The following is a 26,306-nucleotide window of genomic DNA, read 5'->3' as shown; positions in this document are numbered from 1 at the left end:
ATGTTTACTGAAGTTTCTTTAAATGTCCTTTGAGTGTGTTTATAAATAGAAATGGAACTTTGCACATATGTACAGCAAATTTTCCCCTTATTAGTCTTAATCTTATGGTGGGATTGAGGGCTTACTTGGACACTTCCATACAGGAACAAACTACTAAATTTATATAAGTTACTTGACCAGTCTTTTTTCTGCATATGAGCGAATGTTAGATAGCTGCTGAACTCTATGCTTATTCTGCAGTATTCTCCCCTTTATTCTTTGTGAAGTTGTGGAAAGCAGTACTTCATGAAATAAATATTGAAGGGTTGCAGGAAGATAACAGCAATACTACATACATTCATATCTAAATCCATGCACGTCCATGTAAAATTTCATGGATAATCTGTCTAAGAGCAAAGTACTCTGCGTCATGTAGGAGATATTCCAAAACTTAAGGGGAAAAAGCCCTAGATACTCTTTGTTAGTTTATATTCAGAAGCATCTAAATGACCAGCTCAGGCTCTTGAAGTGATTTTTCCCATCACACTTCATTAGACCAACAGCTGTAAATACTTTCCTCTTGAGAACATCTGATCCTCCAACCACTGTGTTTTTCCACCTTGTACACCTGTGCCTGGTGTATGAACCGTGCTAAATCAGTGCGTTAAGCTCTGGCACAAGGTGTACTTTAGTGAAAACTTAATCTTCCACGTATCTGTCAACAAAATCTGACTGACCTGAAACAGCATACTGAGTGCAGACACCATTTGACTTTAATTGCAGAGAAGTGCTAGGACAGCCCTAAGAGTTCTCTTCTGTATAATGGAAAAACATGTTTGTGCTTGCCAAAACCTTAATTATCCCAGCTGATAAAAGGGAAGCACACCTTTTATTGAACGATAGCTTTTTTCTTCTTAAATAACGTTTCTAAATATATTACTGGTGTTTGTCATAATGGACTGTAATTTAAAAAATTTTTTTTTAAACTCCTGTGTGCTTACCTCCATTTTAAGAGAGGCTTTATAAGGCTAAGAAATAGGGGATGAGGGTGGTTTCTGACCAAACTGGTTCAATGTTTTTATTTATAATTTCCTTAGTATCCCATGTTTTCCAGATCATTGTATGGCTTCTCTGTAGAGCAGCATGAGCTTCTGGCACACAGATCAGAGAGAGAACACTAACCCAGTGCACTATTCTGTGTTTGTCCCATAACAGCACTCACTATCTCATTCATCATAATTAATATAAGTTGGGAACATTTATTTGTTATTTTTCTCGCTTACTATTCATTTGCTTTTATTTTATCATTGCATTTTTTCAGGGGTGGTTCGTGCAGAGCAAAAGAATCAGACATTTTATGATCTGGGTATCTTTGATGATGGGCCTTACGAAGTTGGTGATGAGAGCCACCAGGATAAGAATCTAGTTCCTGTTCCAGCTAACAGTTACTTAGGTAGGATTAAGTACATGTGGTAAATCTCTTCAGGCCTCTTAAACATTTGTGATCCCAGCCTGGTGTGATGATCTGAAATGGGAGCAGATGTTTCATTGTGGACCCTGTAACATCTTAACTGTTCTGGATAATTCACAGCCTCCCTCCACATTTATGGGCCAGTTTTAAGTGTATGATGCTGCTGAGGTACCTAGAAGAGCTGTCGTTGTAATGTGAGATTCAAGAGCCGTGCCGAGGGCCTACAGAATCTCAGGGAGTGATTATAATCACAGCGGTGGGTCATTACGGTGTATGGGTCTGTAGTCCTTAGTGACACAGTCTCTGCTATGTGGTATCAGAAGGTTTATCAAAATTTGAGTTTCTGGATGTAGCTATTAAGACTGCAGATTTTCTCTCCTGGTAGATGCGTGCAACTCCTTTATTCTTCAAGTTTTTAAAATTCCGGTGGCTTTTAACAGACCTTTAAAGCACCATAATATAAGTGCTGTTTATATTTTACTTGTGTGTGTGGTGCAGGAGGTGAATCTCTTGGTCCTTGTGCAGTCAGGCAAGCAGGAATACGTCCTTAGACCAGTGACCTTTCTGTACACCAGTGAGATACACTGAAAAGGCTATGCTGCATTTTTGGAAAGGCATTAAGTGTAAAGAATCTTTCTGTTCCAGTGCAGATTTTTGTGGTGTGTTGATCCACTGCTTTTGGCATATGCAACAAATACAGTTTTGGTAACCTGAGACTGGAATTTCTTTGTGAGTGATGGAAAGCTGAACAGATGGGAAGGGCATTGCTAATGTAAAAAGAAAGAAATCAAGTCAAGAAGAGAGCAAACTTAGAGCTACTTATATGTTAGGAGAAAGAGAGCATAAACTTCTGTTAAATATCAGCAGTAATTACTGGGTGTAAAGGCAACTAAAAAAATCATCCTAAGAGCTTATGTTAGACAAGCTGATAGCATCTTCTGGTGGAATAAGGATTGCTAATGTGAGGAGTGCTATGGAGGCTGGTGTCTTTTGCTGTGAACAGTCATATCAATTTCTGCAGTTTCATAACCAATGCATTTATCTCCTAAACACAAATGCTGTCTTGATTTGTAATAGTCAGAACCACTTCCAGGCAAGCCAGCTCATCCCAGGCATTACTGTTCTGTCTGTTTAGACAGTAAGCAAATGTGGTTATAGGTGCTTTGCTTAACTACTATTTTTTTTCTCTTCAATCTTTCACTCATGTTTATAGGTCTTCTATTTTTGACAGCTGTATCTGATACTCATCCAGATCAGTTTGTGTACAAAACATTGCCTCCCAGCATACAGGTGGACAAGTCAGTGGATGTAATGATGAATAGCTACTTAGGTTTGTGACCACTTGAGGTGGCAGCATCTGGTCAGACATAATCTCCAGACCTTGTCATGATCCTCTCCCCTCTATCCCCTCTCATATCAAACACATTGTAAGTAAAGCATGAAAAAAACAGGGATTCAGATAAAGGGGAGATGGCAAAGTAATAAGGCTTCAGAGAAATGCTGATTTGTCATGCATTTCTCCAAACCCTCTTGTCCCTCCCCCAGTTGAGACTCCCTCAGTTTTTTCTGGAACTGTCTCATTGTGAATTGCTGTAATTGAGAATTTCCATAGTAGTGGTGAAGTGTTTCAGAGGAAAGACTCCCATCTGCTGGCTACTATCTTCTTTCCTTGCAAAGTGGGCAGTTTTCTACTTTGGCCTTTATTAGCTATATTGGTATATGCAGTATAGTCTTTTAAATTGTTTTTTCATATTTTAAAATGTATCAATTCTTATAAAGAATATGTAAGACCAAATTAATTTGAACATGTCATGTTTAGGGCTGCATTAACTTCGAATTGCCCATTTCACCATTACTGTGTAAGCTGATTCTCAAATACTGCTTACATCATTCATATGAGAATGCTTGTGCGGTACAATTTGCATGTCTGTAATAGAATGATACTGACTTTCTTTGGAGGTTTCGTGATAATTTTGCTAGAGGTCAAGTTGTGAAGTACTCAAGCTATATTCAAGTGGTAACGCTGTAGTTGTTTCTAAGCTGTATGTTTAAAAATGATCTTGTATTTGGTGTCCATGAAGAGCAGGTCCAAGTGAGGGATGAAATACTATGTTTTGTGGGGGAGATAGTTAAATGTAATGTACAGAGGAGTGTCGACTTGTACATATGCGTCCACCAGTGCAAACAGAAATGGAGACTTCCCAGCCATAGGACACTGTGTTTTAGACAAAACTTGTATTCCATATACCACTTCAATATAGCAGGAGAAATGTTTATTTTTCATATTAAGACGCAAGCTGTTACTTAGTTTATTTATATTTTATTTCTTTCTCTGTTATAGGTTTCTCTTTGGACTCTGGTACAGGAATTGTCTCCCAAGATGAGATGACTTTTGTTTCTGGTGCCCCAAGAGCGAACCACAGTGGAGCAGTTGTTTTACTGAAAAAGAAAAATCAGAGAGCACTTTCCCTGGAGCACATGTTTGAAGGAGAAGGGCTGGCCTCTTCTTTTGGCTATGATGTTGCTGTTGTGGACCTCAACAGTGATGGGTATGGCTGTGGTTAACTCCTGCTGCCTGCCTGTATTTTGAAGGATAGAAATCTTGTTTATTTTCACTTTGGTTTTTCACATTAGAAATATAAGGAATGCCAAATTCTACCTTCCATGTTTTCCTGGAGGAAATGGTGAGCGTCTTGAGAATCAATCAGGACAGAGTCTACCTTTCTAATAAAGAGTTTTATTTAAACAGTTAGTGTAAACAGAGAAAGAGGAAACTGGTCTCAGAGAAGGCCCTAGAAGGTCCTTGTGTGCCACCAAGGGAATATAAACCAACTTGTAGTGTCAGTGGGGCTGTTGTTGCCCAACCAGTTTAATGCACGTTTTAGTCTTTGTTCAGCAGCTGTTTGCACAGCTCATCTTGAACTCACAGTCTGATCAGCTATTTTTCACAGTTATTCTACAAAAGCACTGCTTTTTTTTCTTTCAATTCTAAGCTGGCAGGACATCGTTGTTGGGGCCCCGCAGTACTTCGACAGAAGTGGGGACATCGGGGGTGCTGTGTACATCTACATGAACCGCCAAGGCAAATGGGCAGGGGTGAAGCCTCTTCGCTTAAATGGAACCGCTGGCTCCATGTTTGGGCTTGCAGTTGAAAATGTTGGGGACATTAACCAGGACGGATATCCAGGCAAGTGGAAAACGATGACAATAAAAATGTGTGAGATTGTTTGGCAAGGCCAGACTTGGAACATCTTATCCTTTGATTGCATGCTGCAGAAAGAGCAGGAATGATTTTAGATGTTGCAACTTATTTTCAACAGATATTGCAGTAGGGGCTCCATATGATGGTTTTGGCAAAGTATACATTTATCATGGATCCGAGAATGGAATAAACACAAAACCAGCACAGGTAATGAAATAACCTTTACTATATAATTAGTCTTGAACAAAATTAAAGGAATGACAGGGCTATCCCTCTTCCTTTCCATTGCTATTATTGGGGTAGCAGGTATGCAGAAAAGTCACAGGGCCCTTCAAAGATTACACTGCTGACTGGAAAGATTAGGAATTCTTGATATTAATATATATTTTTATTTCTGGGGCCAGGCCATCCATTGGCACCAATAATATGTGCAGAAGGAAAAAGGTGTGTAGATAAATAAATTCTGTTTTTTAAAAAAAATAAATCTGGTGATTTGAAAACAATTAGTTTCTTTGTTTTCTCATTCACTACTACTGTTTCACTTTCTTCTTAAATAATATTTATGGTTTGTTTTTGCCATATGATGGTTTTGGCAAAGTATACATTTATCATGGATCCGAGAATGGAATAAACACAAAACCAGCACAGGTAATGAAATAACCTTTACTATATAATTAGTCTTGAACAAAATTAAAGGAATGACAGGGCTATCCCTCTTCCTTTCCATTGCTATTATTGGGGTAGCAGGTATGCAGAAAAGTCACAGGGCCCTTCAAAGATTACACTGCTGACTGGAAAGATTAGGAATTCTTGATATTAATATATATTTTTATTTCTGGGGCCAGGCCATCCATTGGCACCAATAATATGTGCAGAAGGAAAAAGGTGTGTAGATAAATAAATTCTGTTTTTTAAAAAAAATAAATCTGGTGATTTGAAAACAATTAGTTTCTTTGTTTTCTCATTCACTACTACTGTTTCACTTTCTTCTTAAATAATATTTATGGTTTGTTTTTGTTTTTTTTTTGAGGACCAATGTGACCAGTTTGCAAGGTGGGAATGGAACTTGATTATACTCCCTAGAATACTGCTTGAATACTTTATAGAATACTTTTTCTGTTTCCAGTGTCTACAGTCCATAAATACTGTAAATACAGATGAACTAAGCTCTCTGCAGATCAGTAATTTCTGGTACATACTGCTGTTGCAAAGTAACTTCTTGGAAGGAAAGCAAATCATCTTGGCACTTCAGTATCCTTTAGCTGAACTGAATGCAGAGATCCTATTTCAGAGCTCCTACTTCACTGTATTTCTTCCCTCTTTTGTCTCTGGCCATAAGACAGTTATGTCCACTTGTTACTTATTTCACCTTTGTCACTTTTAAATGTCTGAATTCCCTCTATCTGTTTACCTTTTAGATTCTTGATGGTGAAAAAACAAACACCAATTTCTTTGGTTACTCTGTTGCTGGAAACATGGACCTGGATGAAAATTCCTACCCTGATGTTGCTGTTGGTTCCCTGTCAGATTCTGTAAATGTGTACAGGTATTATACACAGAACCTTAACTAATTACACCAGGGCTTTGGTTTTAGTTTCTTAAAAATAAGTTGCTTAGAAGTAACAAAAAGCTGTTTGGTCTTGAGTGTACTTTTTCTACCAGAAATTGGAAATTTTGAGGGAAAGTGGGGGGAAGGGCAGCGATTCCATAAATTGGTTTGTTACTTTATCTCCCTCCTCCCCTTGAGAACCTGCTTTACAATCAATACAGGGTAAGAGGGTGAATGTGGACAGTTCCTGTAGAGTGTTGATGTGGGCAGTGTAACTGCACCTTAATTTTGCCCTGTTGTAACTTGGATGTCTGTGTCCTTGAGTGGAATTTAAGAGTGATAAGTAATTCCTTAAGGAGAAGTTACCTGATACGTTTCCTGCCCTTATATAATCTGACTGTGCTTTACTGAAGATAGAACAAAACAGAACCAACCCCCGCTTTTGTAGCTGAGGGTCCAAACCAGTGAAGCACACACAGCCTTGCTGAGCTTGCACTGGGGTCCATGAAACAGTGAGGAAGCCCTGCAGCTAAGATCCTTTGGGATTTCTGTACCATATGCCTTCATTAGGGATGAAGTCACAGTCCTTTGCAGACCTCTACTTTTTTTCCCAGTTTAAGGTACAGTTGAGCTGAATCACTAGTAATGGGCAGGAAGAGGAGACTGTCTCAGTATCAGAACTGTGAATGCTTCATCAAGCTCAGGTCTTTGGTGGTTGCTTTCAGGTCCCAAAGGAGGAGAAGCAGAAACTCCAAAACTGGTTATCTCAATTCTGGGACAAACAACTTTACTTTTCAGGCAGAACAGCCTTTCCTACAGTTTCCTACAATGCTCCCATCTCTAAGGTGTATAGTGTCTGTGTATGTAATTGTAATGTTCTTAAACACACTGGAACAGCACCCAAGAAAAGCAACTCATGTGGCTTGTGGAAAAGAACAGAGTAGGTGGTAGAGGAGTTGGTGAGATTATTTAGCATTCTGCTTACTCAAAAGGAGCCTTAATCTTTTGCTGATAAAGGCAGGACAAAAACTTTTACCAAGGTGAGAACAAAAACCTCTTAAGGTGAACAAACAGTGAAAGGAGTGGCCCAGTTAAATGGAACAGGTGGCTTACCAGCTATTTAAACAACCTTTGGATGCTCTGATGAGAACAGGCTCAGCTCATTCATTTGTTCATGTGAAATGTCTTCTCTCTTCCAAAAAAGGCAGAGAAAGGAAAAGTTGTCAGGCAGAAGTATGGTTACAGCCTACATGCAGAGGAATCAGGAAATGAAAACATTTCCCACAGTTACCCAGGCTCCATATTAAAACTCTTGTGAATGTGAATCTGAATGAACTGTAGTACGTATAGTTGTTCACAAGGGCTGAATTACTACTGATGGTAGAAAACACCACTGAATTTTCTGTTTTTCATAAGTGTATAAAATGACAACATCTTCATCACATCAGTGTAACCCGCTTCCCCCTCAGGATCTGTAGTTGTTCTCTGTGACTTGCTTTGCTTAGCTTTAAATAGTTTTTGGGTTTCTTTCTAACCAGCATCAAAGCCAAATTCTGTGCTTCTTGGAGTGTCTTTGCTGCCAATCAGTGCAGGTGTGGAGGGAATCTGATACTCACATGAATTATTTCATTAATCTTAACAGAAACAACTTCCTTTTTTACCCTTTTTTTTTATTCCCCATTTTTCCCCCAAATGAAGATCTCGGCCTGTGATAAGCATTAGAAGAAACATTACAGTACAGCCTGACAGAATTGATCTAAAGAAAAAGAACCCTGAGGACCCTGGTGAAATAAGGTAAATGAAAAGAAAATTGTAAGAAGCCTTGGTGTATGGAGTTTTCTGCTGTCAAAATTCATTCAGTGATGATGTTAAAGTGAAGGGATGTGAGAGTCATGCAGATTAAGCAAATGTATCTGCATATGATCATTTTGACCTCCTGAATTTCTTCCGGCTACTGTGCTAAAGACAAGGTGTGGAATATGTTCTGGTCATAATACTTGTTTTTGAAAATGAATGTCACTTTGCCTCTTCAGACTTTTCACACAGGTATCTTGGCTTGAACAGCTTTCTCTTGAGTAGAGACATAAGAGCAAATCCTAGAAAGTTTTTCTAATTGTTTATTAACCATTTTTTCTTACTTTGTAATTCAGTCTAGCAAGCAGCAAATACCACAGTGATAAGACTGATAAGATCAGTCAATGCACTGTTAAAACTTTTCATTCTGTTGGACTATGCCTCATTAAAGTTAATACTAATTTTTTGGCACTTTTTACAGGATGGATGTGAAAGCATGTTTTAAATATACTGCAAACCCCAGAGATTTAAATCCCAGAATAAGTAAGTTCTGAAGAGAAATATTTTTGATATGTATGTCACATGGGTTTTGTTTTTTTCTTTAGAGCTTATCATGGAAAGATATTACTTAAATTATAGTGACTCATCTCAGACAGTGACTGACAAATTTAAAATGTGACTCAGTGCTAAGCTCAGCTGTTGCACAATCTGTATTTAGAGTCATGCTGGTGTGTTAAGCTGTTCTGTGGATGACAGACTGAAGCTCTAGAAGTATTATAATTGCCAGTGAGCAAATGGCTGCTATACAGACCCAAACCATTTTGCCTGTCTAGGATAATGCTGCTTTAGAGAATAATTTTAAAAGCCCCTTTCGTATATCCATAGTGAGCATTATTTCTTACTGGAGGCTTACCCTTTGAACCTCTCATATTCATGAAAATGTTTTTGTGGAAGTCAGTAACTGGAATAAAAAAATCTGCATTAATAGGAGAAGACTGGAAGACTGTGCCACAATTAGATTGTGCCACGAAAATGTAAAGCACTTGTTACAATGCTCCTGTTGCTACCTCTTGGAGAACTGTGTAGGATTTTGAGGGGAAATGAGAAGAATTTTAAGCCAAATGCCCCTTTTTCTCCTGTGTTGTCTTGAGTTTCTCAGTTACTTTTAAAATCCAAAGGATGTGCTTGAATGAGGTCCTGGTTCTTCAGCAGGTGCAGTGCTTGGAGCTCTCAGTGCCTTGGCCCACTCAGTGCTGTTCCCATCTGTGCAGCACTGAATTAGCTTGGTGAAGTGATCATTAGAAGATGCACCAAGTTCAGATCTAGAAGAAAATGCCTCATCACACAACTAGACAGCTGTAGTCACACTTCTGCTCTCAGTGTTAGAATTAACAGTGTACCTTGACCTCAGAATCTTGCTGGCTTTCAGGTGCCACTTGGGACCCGACAGGAATCCCCCCCAGTGGAGTCGGGGTATTTACAGTGGGTACCTCAGCCATCTGCTGGCTCCACACAGCAATTACAGCTCCCCCAGCCAGCCCCGCATGCTCCTAAGGGAACGGTTTACTTAGGGAATAACAGGATTTGGTTTAAAAATTTTCTTTAGATTCACGCACAGGGTACCTGGCCCTCAACTGTGGCAGGACAAAAGTGGCAGGACAAAACAGGAGAAAGTTTTGTGAATGACTGAAAACAGTTTATGAAGCCCAGCACTGGCTGGAACAGTCTTCTAGAATAATACTATAAGATCATAGCTGGTGAAATTAAAGTACTTTTTAATATGGCAATGATTTTTTTTTTTTTTTATAGTGACCTACTTTATTTTTTCACACAGAGATCAACTACATGTTTGAAGTGGAGAACGAGAGGCGGCAGCTGGGCCTGCCCTCCAGGGTGCGCTTCATTGACCACTCGTCTGATCAGTTCACTGCAAGTACAACCCTGAGGGGACAGAACTCATGGGAGTGTGTGACTACGAAGCTTGTACTGCAGGTAAGGGAGAGTACTTTATTTCTGTTTCATTTAGATCCACTTGAATCAAAAGAATGCTCTTGTTTTTTACAGCCTCATGGAAGGAACCTTTGTATATAACTTTGTATATAATTTAAAAGTCATATGCAATATAAAGCTTCAAAAATAGACACCCACCATAGTTTAGTACTTTACTGCACACATGCTTCTTCCTCCTGTTGCCCTTCTTGCAAAGTATGGATAAGTTGTAGCCACTGCAGCACACTCTGCAGGTCAACAGAGCTGAACTAATCTAGAACAACAAAGAGGGACTAACTGCTGAAAATGGAGAGCTGTTTCCAACAGAAATAATTGTTATACAATTTTATAGTGTGACTGTTTAGGAAAAGAAATTTAACCCATGGGTTTTGGAGTGGATGAATGGGCAGGGCAAGAAAGCTTGGTATGTGCTATCTTGACTTGGCTTCTGTAGTGGTGCTAAAAGGTGCTCCCAGAGGCTAAACAGATTCCCCCTCAGTGGGTCACCAGGAACGAGTCAGCCTCCAAGGCTGACCACAGCTTTTGACCACAGCAGATGAAAGAGCTTTAATTTATGAATAGAATAGAATCATAGAATGGTTTGGGTTGAAAGGGACCCTAAGGATCTAATTCCAACTCCATGCCATGGGCTGGGACACCTTTTACTAAACCATGTTACTTAGAGCCCCATGCAGCCTGTTCCAGTGTGTTATTGTACTGTAGTGCTGTGAATTTCACCTGCCTGAATTATCATCTGTGGTTCCAAGCAATTCTTAATGGTGAGAGAAATCATCAGACTGGGAAGCCAGAGAGAAAAAAAAAGACAGTAAGGCTGGGCTCTTTGTGTTCCTACACATGTTTAGAAAATGCTGGATTTCTCTATAGTATCAAAAGCTCATCTCTGTGTTGTTTTTTCTTCTCTGCACCGTACACTAACTATGCAATTCAAAATATTTTAACAGGAAAAAATTAAAGATAAGCTACGTCCCATTCCAATATCAGTCAGTGTTAAAATCGCTGGCCTGGAGTCACCATCCAAGAGAAAAGAGACTGCACTTCCAGATCTTACACCAATTCTAAATTCAAATGAATCTGAAACAGAGATCACAAAAGTAAGCCTTTGATATCATATATTTGCATAAATCTGCACTTCTACAAATAACTGAATTTTAAAGACTGTAGAAAACTAAATGATGTCCAAAGGAAATAACTGGGGGGGCACTGGACATGTAACAATTGGATTATTATTTTATATTTTGTTCTGAACTTGTTACAACACTTTATGAACTAGGTGCTGTGTTTCTTTTGCAACAAAAGTGAAGATGGTATAGCTCCTAGGTTTCTTCCCTCACCCAACAAGTTTAGGAGTATGTACTCCTAAAAAATGTACTTCTGATTAAAAATGGAAATCCACTGTCTCCTGCTGGGAACACTTGTCCCACATAACAAGATAATGTACACTCTAATTCTTCCACTGTTAGGATGCTGTAACAGCATTTGAGCAATGACTGCAGCAGTGACATAAAAGGGAGGGAATATCTCATTTAAAAGTTCTCATTTCCTCAATGCTTATTGAAGAATCAGACTTAAAGATATATTTCCTCATTAGAAGTATACCTCTCACTTAGAATTATCCAACTCTGCTTTTTAGTCACATATAAAGTTCTAAATTACCAGCATCAAGGGCTGTTACCTCACAAAGAAAAACTCAACAGGCAAGAATTAAAAGTCAGGTTAAAATTTGAACTCTGTCCAGAAAAGTGCTTTGTGAGTTCCATGTAGATGCTTTATTCAATGTGCTTCAGAAATCTCATTTTAAGCTACTATTGTGTGTCAGGCAGTAAAATTGCTTTGGTTTTATTTAGGTGGAGTTCTTAAAAGAAGGATGTGGAGAAGACAATGAATGTCACAGCAATCTTAAGCTTCAGTACCGGTTTTGTACAAGAGAGGGAAATGAAGACAGGTTCACCTATTTACCACTGTAAGTCTTGATTAACATATTTCTAAAGTTCAAATTATTAACACGTGCTTAAAAGAACTTTTAGGAGAGGATTTTGGGAACGAGAGCAGCTTTGTTCTGTCTGGCAAACAGCCCTTGGTAGAAGTATTGATTTGTCAGGGTGAGGAATGGGGGGAGATGGGATGAGCTTGAGAAGAAAAGTGGTACAGAGTTGCATGGATACAAAGTGGCCACAGTAGTGCACGTGTGGGCTAAAAGAAAAAAAAAATTAACACCTGGAGAAATGAGATTCTAAACCAGCCTTGCAGCAGTTTATTGTGTGACACTGTTAATTATTTTGCAGATGAAATTTGACTGTATGACAACTTGATATAGTATAGTCTAACAGCCCAAGAGAAGCAGTTACAGAGAAACAGAGTAATCATTTCATTTTAACACATACTCCTGCTGCATCTCTCCTTCCTAGAAGGACAGTGAAATTAGAACGGGGGTAAAACAAACAGAAGGAAGTATGTTTATTTACTGCCACCAGTCAGACACCTTTAGCAGTGAGTGCCACACTCAGAAGCCAAACCCATGTATACTTCACAAGAAAAAAGCAGGGAGTAGATTGATTTGGAGAAAATTCAGCACTACATGAGTCACATGCAAGTGCTGGTTCAGAAATACTATAAACTGCTGATTACTTGAGGGATTTATCAACCTGTTTGGTCCTCTTAACTCATCACTGTCAGATGAAATACTGGTGTGGGGAAAAAAACCTATGACTATTCATATGTTTATAGTTTTACTGTAATTCTCCCCTAATAAGAGGAAATTCTATTTGAACAAACCATAGTAAGAAGCAAACTTGTATACACGTTTGTTCTCCTAATGCACACAACCCTGTACATTCTGTTTCTATAGTGAAAATGGCATGCCAGTGCTTGTTCTGAAAGACCAGAAAGATATTGCCCTGGAAATAACAGTGACAAACAATCCATCTGATGTAAAATATCCACAAAAAGATGGTGAAGATGCATATGAAGCTAAACTAATTGCAACTTTTCCAGACAGTCTGACATACTCTGCATTCAGAGAGATGAGGGGTTATCCTGTAAGTATTTTTAAGAGAAAAAATACTGAAAAATGTAAAATACTTGCAACATACTTTTACTTGTAAATGTATTCTTTTTAATCAGGAAAAACAGCTAACATGTGGTGCTAACCAAAATGGTTCTCAAGCAGAGTGTGAACTTGGAAATCCTTTCAAAAGAAATTCTAATGTAAGTTGCACTTACTTCACTTAAGTTGTAAAATCTCATTCCTGACTGCAGCCATCCAAAGTTTCTGTGTGTTGCAACTGGAAATTTGATTTGAATCTGTCTTTTTAACTCTAGAACTTAATAGTGCATTTCTATAAAATGTCATGTATCAATGTATCTTATAAAGAGCTCATATATTTTGTTATCTTCGTTCTTGTTTAGGTAACCTTTTATCTGATCTTAAGTACCACTAAAGTTAATGTTGATACAACAGACTTAGACATTAACCTGAAGCTGGAAACGTAAGTTTTCATTGTGTGCGTGCACCTGCACTGTGCTTTGATATACAGTTGTAAACATTTTGAATTCATTTGTTTGATTCACTGAAGTAATTTAATAGTAAAGAGAAACCCACTAAATCTGTAAAATAAACACCATTGTTTCCTTTTCATTGTAGAACAAGCACTCAAGTTAATTTGACTCCAATTACAGCCAGTGCTAAAGTGGTTCTTGAATTGCTTTTATCACTCACTGGGTAAGTGTTGGTAGCATGACAAATTGGGGGGTCTGGGGACAGTTTTGCTGCAGACTCATTAATATCTGATTATTCCTGTTTCCCATCCCCACGTCAACAGAGTTGCTAAGCCTTCTCAGGTATATTTTGGAGGTAACATCATTGGTGAGAGTGCTATGAAATCTGAAGATGATATAGGAAACCTCATAGAGTATGAATTCAGAGTGAGTAATTTAGATTAATTCTAACAGCTGCTTTTAATCAAATGCACAGCTTCTTGATTTATGCATATGAATACTTATAAAAGTTGCTATATTGAAATTGGCTTTCTTTGTCCCAAAATCCTGATTTCCTGATCAGAACATGCAGTTTGACTGTGGACTAGAGCTTCTTTAGACCCTGATGTTTTATGATCATATTCTGAGGAAGTGGCCTGAGGCTGCCTGCACACTTTTTCTTTGGAGCAGTTCATGCACATTCAGTTGTGCGGCATAAAAGCTCCTGCAGGGAGGGAACAGAAGTTAAAGCAGAACCTGCCTGGGGCCTGCCCAGGCTTTGGCTGGTGCAAGAACAGGCTGAGGACAGAGCCAGCGCAAGCAGATGCTGCGAGAGCCCCTCTGAATGTGTGGGTTTATTTCAGTGTCTTGGTCTTCTGCAAAATACATCAAGGAGTCCATCTCTGTCAATCCTTTACTTCTTTCTGTACCTGCATGCATGTATTATAGCAGCAGCAGGTAGAATATCTGATCTAGAACTTGCTATCATGATCAGTAACACTAAGCAAGTAAAAAAGAGGTTGGGAAAAAACTTCCAGGCTTACAAGAGCAAGAACTTGTTCTCTCTCTTGTTCCTCATAAACTTGCAGATTGCCTCAGTTATGCAACTGACTGATTTGTTAACCCAAAACTGGAGTTGCTGTTTCACATGAACATAGATTTATAAAAATCAACAACTAAAAGTTCATGTTGGGGCATTCTAATCCTGTTATGTATTCCTGTTAGCTGCATGCTTAAAGCTTGTCCAAGTCAATAATGTTTCCAGGAAGAAAACCCCTCTAAAAAGTATTTCACACTTCAAAGAAAGTTTGTTTGTTTTAACAGGTAACTAACTTGGGCAGACCACTGAAAACATTTGGCACTGCTTCCCTGGATATCCAATGGCCAAAAGAAATTAGTAATGGCAAATGGCTGCTTTATTTGATGAAAATAGATTCCAAAGGCTTGGAAAAAGTCTCCTGTCAACCCGAGAATGAAATCAACAGTTTGCATGTTGCGGTATGTTACCCTATCTTCTGTTCCTGAATTGGTGCAACATGAAGGCACCCCATAGCAAGTGAGAGTAAGTCATCAGAGCTTGCCTCTAGAAGGATTTATTTTTATCTTAAGAAGCTCACAAGCACAATACATGGCCAATGTATCAGTGATTAAGCCTATTAGGAGACTTCATAACTAATAACTAGCTAATGAGGCTAATATGCCAAAGGATAGATGCTACATCATGGTAACTGTTTTTGCAATGGGCGCTGTTGTTATATGCTCTTATACAGGATGAAACTGCTGATTGTTCTAACAAATTTCATCAGCATTATTGAGAACTGTTCAGTAATAAAAACATCTGAGTTTTGACTGGAAAAACAATAAATAACTGTAAACATCTTCCCAGCCTGGGGGAATTCCATGCACTTTTTTTAAAGACAAAGGGCTTGAACTTAAATTTATTTATTTACAACAAATATAATAAAAAGCAATTTTCATAGCCCTGGGTTGTGCCTATCTAGCAAGATCTTTTTTTCTAAAACTTGAACCACATTTTTTTCTTCTTCATATAATCTTAGAAACTCCTCCCATATGATCTTATTTTCCACCATTAAAACTGCATGCACATAAACCTGTTTTTGTCAGATCATTACATTAGTTAATATAACTTGCAGTGAGTGTAATTAGTATACAGTTAAAAAACCCTGTATCTACTGACCTCAGAACATTTTTACTCTTTTAGCATAGTACCATTAATACCCTTTATCTAGAAATAAAAATGGAAATAGCATTGAAAGCTTTATAAAGCTCCCCTTGCCCTATTAATGAAAATAGTCTGTTGGCCTTTCTTTAGGTAATCTCAAATTTTACTCTTAGCAGTAAATGCAGGTAAGTAGGGATATATAATGCTGTCAGTCATGTGCTGATTTTGGAAGAAGAAAACACTGAGCTCTAGTTTCTCTGCTTGTATGAATTAAAAGATTCTTATGATAAACTACTTTTAGTTTTTTACTTCTTTTTTTCCTTTTAGGAAACCCATAACTCAAGAAGGAAGCGTGAGGTTGCAGAGAAGCAGATTACAGACAGCAAGGCATTTTCTTTATTCTCAGAAAGAAAATACAAGACCTTGGTAAGGATATTGCACCAACTATATTCTTGTCAGATACTTCCCCCTGCACTTGAAAGAGGGCTTTTCTGAGTCTGGCAGAGTGCAAGAAATTCTCTCTTATATAACCAAGTGTCAATGCTTTTAAAATTTGAACATTTAGATTATATACTGTGAGAGAGAACTAGGAAATAATATCTGCATAGTTACTTACATTAAAATAAGCAAGTAATAACAACTTCATTGTATTTTCCCATTGCTGTCAGTAGAAACAGATAGTAGTTCTTGCATGTAAGTATTATGCATATAATCCAATTTTTAATCTTGAGGTGAGGTTTAAACAATCTGTGAAGATGTGATCTTATTTACATGTAGAAATCTGTAATTGCAGAACTGCAATGTGAATGCACGGTGTGTGGACATAAAGTGTCCCCTGAAGGGTTTTGACAGCAAGGCATCCATTGTGCTGCGTTCCAGACTGTGGAACAGTACTTTCTTAGAGGTAAGTCCTCTTACCTGCTGTTTTTGAAAGGTCAGAGTTCTTTCCTGTTCTGTGTCTAATATTCATATTTTATTTTGGAACAGGAATTCTCCACAATGAATTACCTTGACATTCTTGTTAGGGCTTCTATCAGTGTTCCTGCTGCAGCTAAGAATGTTAAACTCACAAATGAAGTTACTCAGGTAGGTTCAGTGTTTAATGCTAACCACGTTATGGTTGTGATTGTTCTAGCTTATCTCCAGAGACCAGGAATGAAACAAATTTGAAACAAAACAAGCTAGAAGTTTAACTTCTCAACCGAGTTTGGAATTATTGATCATTTTTTTAGGGGTTTGGAAAAATTTATTACCATATTGAAATTATACCAGTGGGAACTTTTTCTTTGAAAGCATTTTGTAGAAGACATTTTGTTATAGAAGAGATAAGACTATATAAATTGCAGCTTTCTAATTAAACATGTACCTTCTGATATACTCCCTCCACCTGCACATTTTCTGTCCTTTAGGTGCGTGTTACTGTATTTCCTGCAAAACCGGTAGCCCTTTATACAGGAGTTCCGTGGTGGATCATCGCGGTGGCTATCCTTGCTGGAATACTCATGCTTGCTCTGTTGGTATTCTTACTATGGAAGGTGAGCTTTTATTCATCTGGTTGTTTTTTATTTTTTGGTGTATAACTGACAAGATAGCAAACTGATTAAGTATTTGGGACTCAAAATAGGGCAAAACTGCACAAAACATACATTATCAGTTTCTCAGTTTTGCAACATTTGGAATGAAAATGGTTGTATGGGCAGACTTGTTATGTAATTTTTCTGTTTTCACATCCTCAAAAGGAAGTATTTTGAGCTCTGGACAAAACTTGAGACAGATGTTCGGAGGCCATAGTTTGATACAGATGGATGCAGCTAATGGGAGCCTCTGCAGTTAGGGGTAAAACTTCATGTGAGCTGTTTACAAATGTTTTAGCAGGGCTCTGCTCTCATAACATCAGAACTACCATTAAACTGATAGCAGATGAAAATAACCAAAAGCACAGTATTAATACATAGCCAAGTGTGCTGGTGAATTTCTGTATTATTGCTTTTTTATCTTAGAAACTTTAAAAGAATAAAAAAAGAGGTATAAAAAATGGTTAACTATTTGCAAAAGAAAAAATCAAGTACCTAGTGACCGTTGTAAAAATGCCAATTATTTATGGTCCCAAATATACCAGAGCAGTCCTTTTATTCTTAGTTTTTAGAGGTGTAGGCAGTTAGCATTTGCTGTTATGGGATAGCAGAAGGTTATTAAGGAAGAGGAGGTGAAGAATAGCCTGTCAGTTTTTTTCCACTGAAACTGCAGCAGTTAGCTTTGAGGAACTGGTATTTGCTGCAGGTTACTTCCCATAGGATAGTTCTAATTTCCTTATTTTTTAAAAAAATGCCCAGCTGCTCCTGCAAATATTCCTGAGGAATGAATACTTTGGGTGGGCTGTTAGGTTCTTAATTACTAGCGTTTTACTGTGCATGAAAATACAGACATTTTTCGCATGCACACACAGTGTAAAATGCTGTTTTTGATGGCACAGACTGTGCTGTTCTGTGAAGCACAAACATTGTACTGCAAAGACAGATACATCACTGGTTTAAGACAAAAGCTTGTATTGAAGAGGTCAAAGCAGTAACTGGTTTTGTTTTACACTCTGTGTTTTTGTCTGTCCTGTGCACTAGGCCACGAACAGGTTTCTGTATAGGCTTCTTTCTGCTCTTTACAGCCACCTTCACTTGCTATGGACATACTTATTGTAGCTTTTCTTAAAAAAAACTCCGAACGGATTCCCTACAAATTTATCAAAATGCCTCTAAAATAATATTCTCAGGTTACTCTGTTAATAACTCAGGTTATTCTGGTACTGTATATAGATGAAGTTAGCCCAAGAAATTCTCAGATCTAGAAACAGCTGAGTTCTTGTGATGATTTTTTTTTTTTTTTGGTTGGCCTGTGAAGAGATAATGGGAAGACAGTTCACAGAGTTAAATCACTTTTAATCGGTTTGACTTCTTCCAGTCCACAAAAATTGACTCAATACCTTGCTTCCTTGTAGTGTGGTTTCTTCAAGAGAAATAAGAAAGATCATTACGATGCCACATATCACAAGGCTGAGATCCATGCTCAGCCATCTGATAAAGAGAGGCTTACTTCTGATGTATAGTACTGATCTACTTCTGTAATTGGTAACTGATGATATTTTTTAATTTCTAGCTGTGGCACATGCTATGGTTGCAGTGGCTAACTATGAAGCTTTTTCTGCATAAGTTCTATTAACTTTTGGATTTCAAGCTATCATACTTGCTTGCTCCTTCTGTTGACAGATTTTCAGCTTTTGGTGCATGTGGACACACAGAGGTGTTTACCCTGGTCTAAAATGCTGCTTATTTATTTCTTTAAAAAACATGGTGATCTGTTGCAATGGGGTTTAGTATTTTTTTAAATTTATGCTTTAACATTACAAGTAAGTCTTTAAGCTTGCAAGATGGGAATCAACACTGTAGAGTTAAGATGTAAAGATAAGACTACATGGACAATATGTAAATTTGCTTTACTAACCTTTAGTGCATGCTGAAAGGTACATGATGCTTACATTGGAGAAGGGTTTTCATAATGAGAATTTATTGCTGTGGAAACATCTCTTTTACCTGAGTTCTAAGATGTACTTCTCTAGGAATACACTTTGCTGTATTCCTAGAGATGCATGATGATTTATGCTTCCAGCAACCTTTACTCCACTTAACATAATTACATGCATGTACATTGTATCCATAAGTGATGCTTGGGATGAGGGGGTGGGGAGGAGTTCTTAATGAATTACGTCAAAACAGTGTTTAATGAAACTATGAGATGGCTAAAGATTTGGTCTTTGCTCACTGTAAATTTTTAAAAATTCAGTTCCATGTAAGTTCTAATATTAAAAAAACCCCAAACCATTGACCAAAGAGAACCAAAATCCCAGCACCCTAAATACTATGAACAAAACCGTGCCTACTTTAACATTTTCTTACCCCCAGCAGTGTCTAATGACAGCTGGATGGCACAATGTCTCTTAACCTGAATCTTGACCTCAGTGATCCTGAGTGTGTACCAGTCATCATCTTTGTAATACTGTGGCCATAGCTCCTTTTTGTTTTGGAAATTAATTTTAGTCCATTCCTTGATATCCAAAATCAGTTTTTACAGAGGCTTCGAATAAAAAATTGCATAGCACAAACAAGCTGTTATAGATTTCATCCAGCATGACTTCCCATGGCAAACTAAGCAAGACTCTTATTTCTAATCCAGCATGTGTAATTAGTTCAGGTGACTGAAGTTGAAATGGTGCTTTGAAAACCAAGGCCCTTAGAGTAACTTTTCTTCAATGTTCTGGAAATCTTTCTGTAGGGTTTTAAGGGTAAATCATGTCACCATACAGGAAGACTGAAGTACATACCTTTGATTCAGGAGAAGCAGCTTTCCTGTGTGTAGCACTAAATGTCCTCATTAGATGAATGAACAGCTTTGTACTGGAGGGGATCTTTTTAAGATATTTGATTACCATGGATAGTCAGAGCATGCCCTTTGTCTTTAACTGCTGCTGAACAGCTAACGCAGGCCTCTTGGCTCACATTTTTACAGCTACGTATGCTACATTTTTGGCCTACATACTTTTGTTTTCAATTTTCTTAGCTGCATATTTGTGTGAAGGAAGAATTTACTGCCTCTACAATTGTAGTACTTTGGCAGCAACTGCCACCTTAACTGTTCTTTTCCTCCTCTGCGCAGTGCGGGTTCTTCCGGCGTTCCAGGTACGAAGACAGTGTCCCCTGCTATCACGCTGTAAGAATTCGGAAAGAGGAGCGGCACATCAAAGATGGGAATTGCAAAGACCTTGAGACAAAACAGTGGTTCACCAAATGGAATGAAAATGAAAGTTATTCTTAGGCAAAAATGTTGTTTATCCACAAAGTTCAGACAGAAGTTAAGGTTTTCATTCATGGAATACTGACGGAGTTAGACCTGTGAACACTACGGACATTCACCATTTGATTGTAGATATTACTACTTATATTGAGGCTTTTATTTGCACAGTTAAAATGGCTTCAACAGGCTTTATTTGCATTATTTAATTTCCACACTGCCTCTTTGCCCCCTTAAATCTGATCCACACTTTAGAAAATACTATGCTGATTTGGGGTCTTTTCTGCAAAATAAGCAAAACCACTACAGCAGACCTTTTCCTGTGATCCTGACCTTCTTCCTAGGTATGTGAGGAATGCATGATTAAGGTCAAGATGAGTTCTCCATTGTTCCCTCAATGCACAGGGCTTTATAAACACACAGTGGCCTTACCACACTTTGTTCAAGTATAACTGAAGACCTGCAAGGCTGCTTTAGTCATAACCTTTGCCTGCTGCAGTAGTTAGGGCTTAACAAAAAGCATAATCTTAAATTACATGTGCAATGGGTCATGTTGCTTGATTTTGGGTTCTTTTTTAAGATCAGCTTGTGTGATTCTTGCTCACAACAAATATACACAGGTTTTTTTGGTTTTTTTTTAAAGAGAGGCTTGAATATTAAATGTACTTTCTGTATATATATATTTTAGTCATTTTTGTATTTATTTTTATTATAAATCATTGTCTTTGACTAACTGCTAGGCCAGAGACTACTGAATTTTTAAATCCACTGTTCTGGTTTTTGTGTTTCTGTTTATGAACTTCAGATTATGAGACCTGAGGCTTTCACTGCATTTTAATAAATCAGAGAAGGTGCCAATGCTTTCTAAAATGTAAATATTTATGCAAATGATGTGTATGGGTGCTTTTTTTCCTGATACTTATAACATCAGGTCCTGTAACATGATTTGTATATTATTGTGGACTATTTAATAATTTGGACACCAAGCAGAAGTAGTGTTTTAGATACCATTTTATACTTGTTGCAAGAAAGTGAAAAGTCCTTTGGAAGCTGCTTTCCAGTTCCATAAGGACTTCCTGGCTGGCAAAAGGCATTGACTACTACAACTGTTGTACAGCACTTGAAGGAGGCTATAGATGCCTAATTTACCTTAACTGTCAGGATCTGAGCTGATCCACGTTGAGACTACTGAATCATCTTGAACACCTGAATGTTGATAAAAGTAGAACCATTATGTTAATTAGTAACTGAGTAGCTGAGAAAATGATTTAAAGAGTTTACTTTTTTACCAATGTTCTAAAGCCTTGGTACTATTTGAGAACAAAGATTAAGCTCACAATTGTGTATTCCATGTGAAACAAAATTCTGCTCAAAAAGTATGCACGTTAATTGCTTGTAATATGAACTATGCAAAAACCTCTTGGTATTTTTTCCCCTCATAGGGTAAAAACCTGCTAGAAGGGCAGTTGTCAAGTATCTTATTTTTATTGATAACTTTGAATGTACCTTCTTGGAAGGTATGGTCACCTAAAAAGCTACCTTTAGTGTTAAGAAAGATGAGTCTAATAAACAAGATAATCTCAGTATGTTATGACCCTGATTTTATGAACCCTTACGTATTAATTCAGATGTTACTAAATTTTTGAGCTTCTAGAATTCTAGCTTACTTGCGTAAAAGCTCAGCAGCATCACAAGCCAGGGTACTCAGGGGCTAAGAAGCTTGAGGAATACCCCTGAATGCAAAATCAGATTGGGGCCCTCATCTAAGAACATGAATGTCTTAGCAGTGTTAAGGTTCTTGTGAAATAAGTCATGTCACTGGTATATTTTTCTCTCAAACTTTTGTTTTACCAGCTAAGAATGCTAATCATTCCATGATTAGAAATTACCTGTGGATATTTGTATAGAAGTGTGAAATAAATTTTTTTTAATTAAAGATGGTCTTGGTAACAGTGATTTTATCATACTTACCTGAGGTGGCCATAGCTAAGTTAACTAGAAGAACAGGCTCAAAGTGGTAGGTACAAGTTCTCTCACTCTCAGCATTGCCGTAGCTCTCACTGCCCTGCCTCATGCAAAGGGCAGATAAGGAGCTGCAGGAGATAAGGCACAATCTCACACTTGCAGGCTCTCTGCTGGTTGCTGCAGTTGCCAGTAGTGTTAAGGAGTCAGAGCATCATGTGCCAGCTCCCACTGGGACACGGCTCCCCTCTCCTTGTTCCATGCTTGCACTCATGCTGTCCCGGGGAACTTCCATGCAAGCAACCTCCTAAAAATTTTCTTAAAATACTGCCAGATGAGTATTTGAGTAAGTAGTGGAGATGGATACATCCCCCAAAAATGGTCAAGGACTTTGCACACCTATTTGTATTTAGCAGTGGAAGTTTGATACTGACAGTCAATAACACAATTGCAGGGTACAGTTTCGAGTCCACAGAAAAAACCCTATGGAAAAGCCAAAAATATGCAGGGAAAAAACACCACCAAACCCAACAGAGGAAATGAGGCTTATCTTCACTTAAGATGTCAGCCCTCGCTGGATGCGTTGCTGAAAGGCCTTCTGATGCAACAAAGCCTGAAGATAAAGGTTAGCTGCATATATGCTAGGCCACTATTTGTTGTTGAGGCCAAGAAGCTTCCAGAACTAGAACCAGAAAATGCTGCTAGACCCTTCAGAGCATCTCAAAGATGAGAACTCAACCTGCTCTTATTAAACAATTACTCCCCTTTACATAATGCCCACAACCATCTGTCTACAAGATGACAAAATACTGACTGGCAGAACAGTTAAGTAGCTGATCATAGTAAGTTTAGTACAAATCTGTTATATTTGGCTTCATATATATGCTCATATATACTATACACATAATAGTACTAGATGTAGTATATACAATATATACAGGGGTACAGCACTATAATAGTGTATGTGTATAGTATGTATGTGTACATAAAACAACAAAACAGTAACATACAGATCTAAAAGATGAAGCCAATCCAGAGCCAACATCAGAAATTGCAACAGCTTACAAAGACTCGATGTACTGCTTGTAGGCACTGCCTTATCTAGTGCTGGCTCACAGCTGAGAGACCATCATAAAATGGCTTTGAGCATGGCAGTTCTCAACTACAAGTCCCAAACTATTACAAACTGGAGCAGCACAAGCTACTCCTCAGTCTTCCCTGGAGCCTGCCAATAAGCTGTGTTTGTAGAAGTCTTGCAGAAACAGACAAGCTGTTTGCCCCATTAGCCACCACTCCCTGGCCAGAGCAGAACAACCCATTCAGTTTTCAGCATAAAAATTAAGTTATGGTTGGATTACAAACCAGCTGAAAAAAGCAGTCTAATCCTGCTTCATTCTTACATACTATTGGTGCAGTTACTGCTCAGGAAACTGCATCTAGAGGCTGACTGAATCAAATGTTTTCTGTATTTCAATGCAACATTAAAAAGAAATAAGACAACCTTAAATGGGGGGCAATCCAACAATGCACTGAACGGATTAATGTGATTGCTATATCAAAACTATTCCTGCTTTAGTGGATGCCATAGGATATCCACTGCCACTATCATGTCACAGACAAGTCACAGGTACAAGGTTTGTTTAAAGGAAACCAAACAATATTGAAAAGTTGATTTAATAAGATGAATTTATAGGGCAAATACCAGTATCCACAACAAAAAAAGGAAATGATACACAGCATGATCCACTGTTGCTACTGTTTTCTCTTTTCAGGAATGACACTGGGAATGATGCCAGCACATCTCCACTGGAGATCGGGTTAGCCATCAAAGGATTTCTTATCCTTCTCACATGAGCACCCACTGCCAGCACAAACCAAATTTGGTTCACACATCAACAAGCTCCCCACAGGCTGGAGACCGTCAGTTCTTTCTTTATTTTAATCAATATGGTAACTATAGTACATTCCACACCATATATGTTTCTTCACTGTGAGTACAATCTACTGTTAACAGTAACGATAAGGGAAGGTCATGAGGGCACCTTGCCCACTGAAATGCAAAAGGTAAATTGGGCTAATGCTTGTTATTGAACAGTATTTCAACAGTTATTGAACTGTATGGTGTTGTGTGGAGAATAACTTGACAGACAGCACTGTTGCAGAGGCCTTCTTGATACATATTATTAACATTTAACAAAGCCAATTAAGTAACCAAAAATTTCCCTCAAATTACAACTAGAACACAGCATTAACCTGTGTATAGGCAGAGGAGCAAGAGGTGACCACACTGTCTACTCTGTGGAACACCACGAACTGACTTCAGACATGGGGGAATTGTGATGGTGCATTCCCTCTCACACCTCCTCAGGCCTGCTCTGTGATCTCAGGAATTACCTCCCTCAACTGCAGTACAAATGAAATGGCACCATTGTTACTGGACTTTTTTCCTCCGAAATTTCAGGTAGTTAACAAACTTGGCTTATGGCCAGGATGGAAACATACTGATGCCTAAAGCCAAACATCTCCTGACCCAATAAAGAGCAGTACCAAGAGAGGCCCTTTGAGCTCTCCCAGATGACAGCAGGCTGTGACCAGCACCTCTCTGAGTGGGACACCTCCCAGAGCTCATGAACTCTCAAGTCTGCCATACTTGAAAGACCATCCCCCTACAGCCCTCAAGGAGCAACTCCTGCCTTTTGAGAAACATAAATGGATTTGATGTATTCCACTGAACTCAAGGGGAACGTTTCATCCTAACTTTGTACGCAGGTATAGATGTACACACCTCTGTGCCTTTGCGTGAATTATGGCCTATGTAGTAACTAACAGAGTGAACCTTGCCTTCAAACTCTGCTAGGTCACTAGGGTTAAACTCACATCAAATACTAAATTATTAAAGCAGGTATGCTTACCAAAACAAAGGTAGGAATTATTGAAAAATTAGTATTATTTGAAAGTAGCTAAGTGCTTGCTTGACATAAGTAGCTAGAATTGTTATAGCAAGCTGAGCTGCATAGCTGTACTGCGTAAGTCAAAGATGGATCAGAGTGAAGCCTGAAACTAACAGCCTAAACATTACTAATAGTTAGAATAGACAAAACTGTAATTTAAATATTACTTAAAAAAATTAATAGCTGGAGCAACAGCATTATAACATGGACTACAGAACTGACTGAAACCCCCCACAGAAACAGACCTAAGAGGATGTGAAGATGCCCACGTAGCAAACACTTGGTAACAAAACAGCAAAGCAATGAAGGGCAAGAAGGGTCCAGACTCTAATATGGCTATTGATCCAGACTGTCACGTGACAGATGTGGAGTTTAGACTGTAATAATTGCCCAAGGATTTCTTCGTCTGGAGGCACCTGGCTCAAGCTACCAGGTATTAAAATCAATCTGTACCAATAAATCTAACTGATGGAGATGAGAGCTTAGTGTCAAAAAGTTCTTTAACATCTATACTGCAATAAGTTTATCAGAAATGCTTATAATCACTCTTAACTGCCTTTTTTTGTCAGTATTCTAGATATTTCTACAAGAGCAGGACAAGAAACTATTCAACACACAGTTTGGTACCTCGCATGTTGCATTTTAACAGGCAGTAAAGTCATTTACTGTGGCACACGGTCCAAGTGCTTTTCTACCAATACAGACACGTATTGTGCTCATTGCTGACCGATCAGGAGTGTATCTGTAAAGGCAGAAGCCCTATTCTTCGTGGGTTTTTTTTCTTTTTGTTTGTTTGTTTGAATCTCTTTTTCCCGGTAACTGAAAGAAACCCCGGCCCACCCGGCAGCTGGGCAGACACAGGTGCGACACTGAGAAGACACACGGCTGTTCAAGCC

General features: G+C 38.3%; 2 protein-coding genes across 3 annotated transcripts in view; both read left to right on the top strand.

Moving 5' to 3' along the window:
- The window catches only part of ITGA6 (integrin subunit alpha 6), a 30,370-nt gene extending 7,937 nt beyond the window's left edge, over positions 1-22,433 (top strand). The window contains exons 4-25 of one of the 2 annotated variants that reach the window (XM_017735614.1): positions 1,301-1,432; positions 3,792-3,999; positions 4,444-4,637; positions 4,771-4,859; positions 6,071-6,198; positions 7,900-7,995; positions 8,477-8,538; positions 9,830-9,987; positions 10,947-11,096; positions 11,850-11,965; positions 12,851-13,040; positions 13,126-13,209; positions 13,411-13,490; positions 13,646-13,723; positions 13,824-13,926; positions 14,803-14,976; positions 15,989-16,087; positions 16,455-16,565; positions 16,649-16,747; positions 17,071-17,196; positions 18,651-18,780; positions 20,363-22,433. In XM_017735614.1, the coding sequence (XP_017591103.1) occupies positions 1,301-1,432; positions 3,792-3,999; positions 4,444-4,637; positions 4,771-4,859; positions 6,071-6,198; positions 7,900-7,995; positions 8,477-8,538; positions 9,830-9,987; positions 10,947-11,096; positions 11,850-11,965; positions 12,851-13,040; positions 13,126-13,209; positions 13,411-13,490; positions 13,646-13,723; positions 13,824-13,926; positions 14,803-14,976; positions 15,989-16,087; positions 16,455-16,565; positions 16,649-16,747; positions 17,071-17,196; positions 18,651-18,758 (2,585 nt within the window). In that variant the 3' untranslated portion in view covers positions 18,759-18,780; positions 20,363-22,433. The remainder of the gene's footprint in view (positions 1-1,300; positions 1,433-3,791; positions 4,000-4,443; positions 4,638-4,770; positions 4,860-6,070; positions 6,199-7,899; positions 7,996-8,476; positions 8,539-9,829; positions 9,988-10,946; positions 11,097-11,849; positions 11,966-12,850; positions 13,041-13,125; positions 13,210-13,410; positions 13,491-13,645; positions 13,724-13,823; positions 13,927-14,802; positions 14,977-15,988; positions 16,088-16,454; positions 16,566-16,648; positions 16,748-17,070; positions 17,197-18,650; positions 18,781-20,362) is intronic. The other variant, XM_017735615.1, reaches the window with a different exon arrangement.
- The window catches only part of PDK1 (pyruvate dehydrogenase kinase 1), a 25,743-nt gene continuing 13,577 nt past the window's right edge, over positions 14,141-26,306 (top strand). The window contains exons 1-2 of the mRNA XM_008634759.2: positions 14,141-14,145; positions 25,483-25,486. The gene's annotated coding sequence lies outside the window, so the exon portion shown is untranslated. The remainder of the gene's footprint in view (positions 14,146-25,482; positions 25,487-26,306) is intronic.

The sequence above is a fragment of the Corvus brachyrhynchos genome, unplaced genomic scaffold (genome assembly GCF_000691975.1).
Source record: "Corvus brachyrhynchos isolate BGI_N302 unplaced genomic scaffold, ASM69197v1 scaffold255, whole genome shotgun sequence".
In the NCBI taxonomy this organism is placed as follows: domain Eukaryota; kingdom Metazoa; phylum Chordata; class Aves; order Passeriformes; family Corvidae; genus Corvus; species Corvus brachyrhynchos.
The sequence above is the reverse complement of the archived record's forward strand: the minus strand, read 5'-3'. Positions and strand labels throughout refer to the sequence as shown.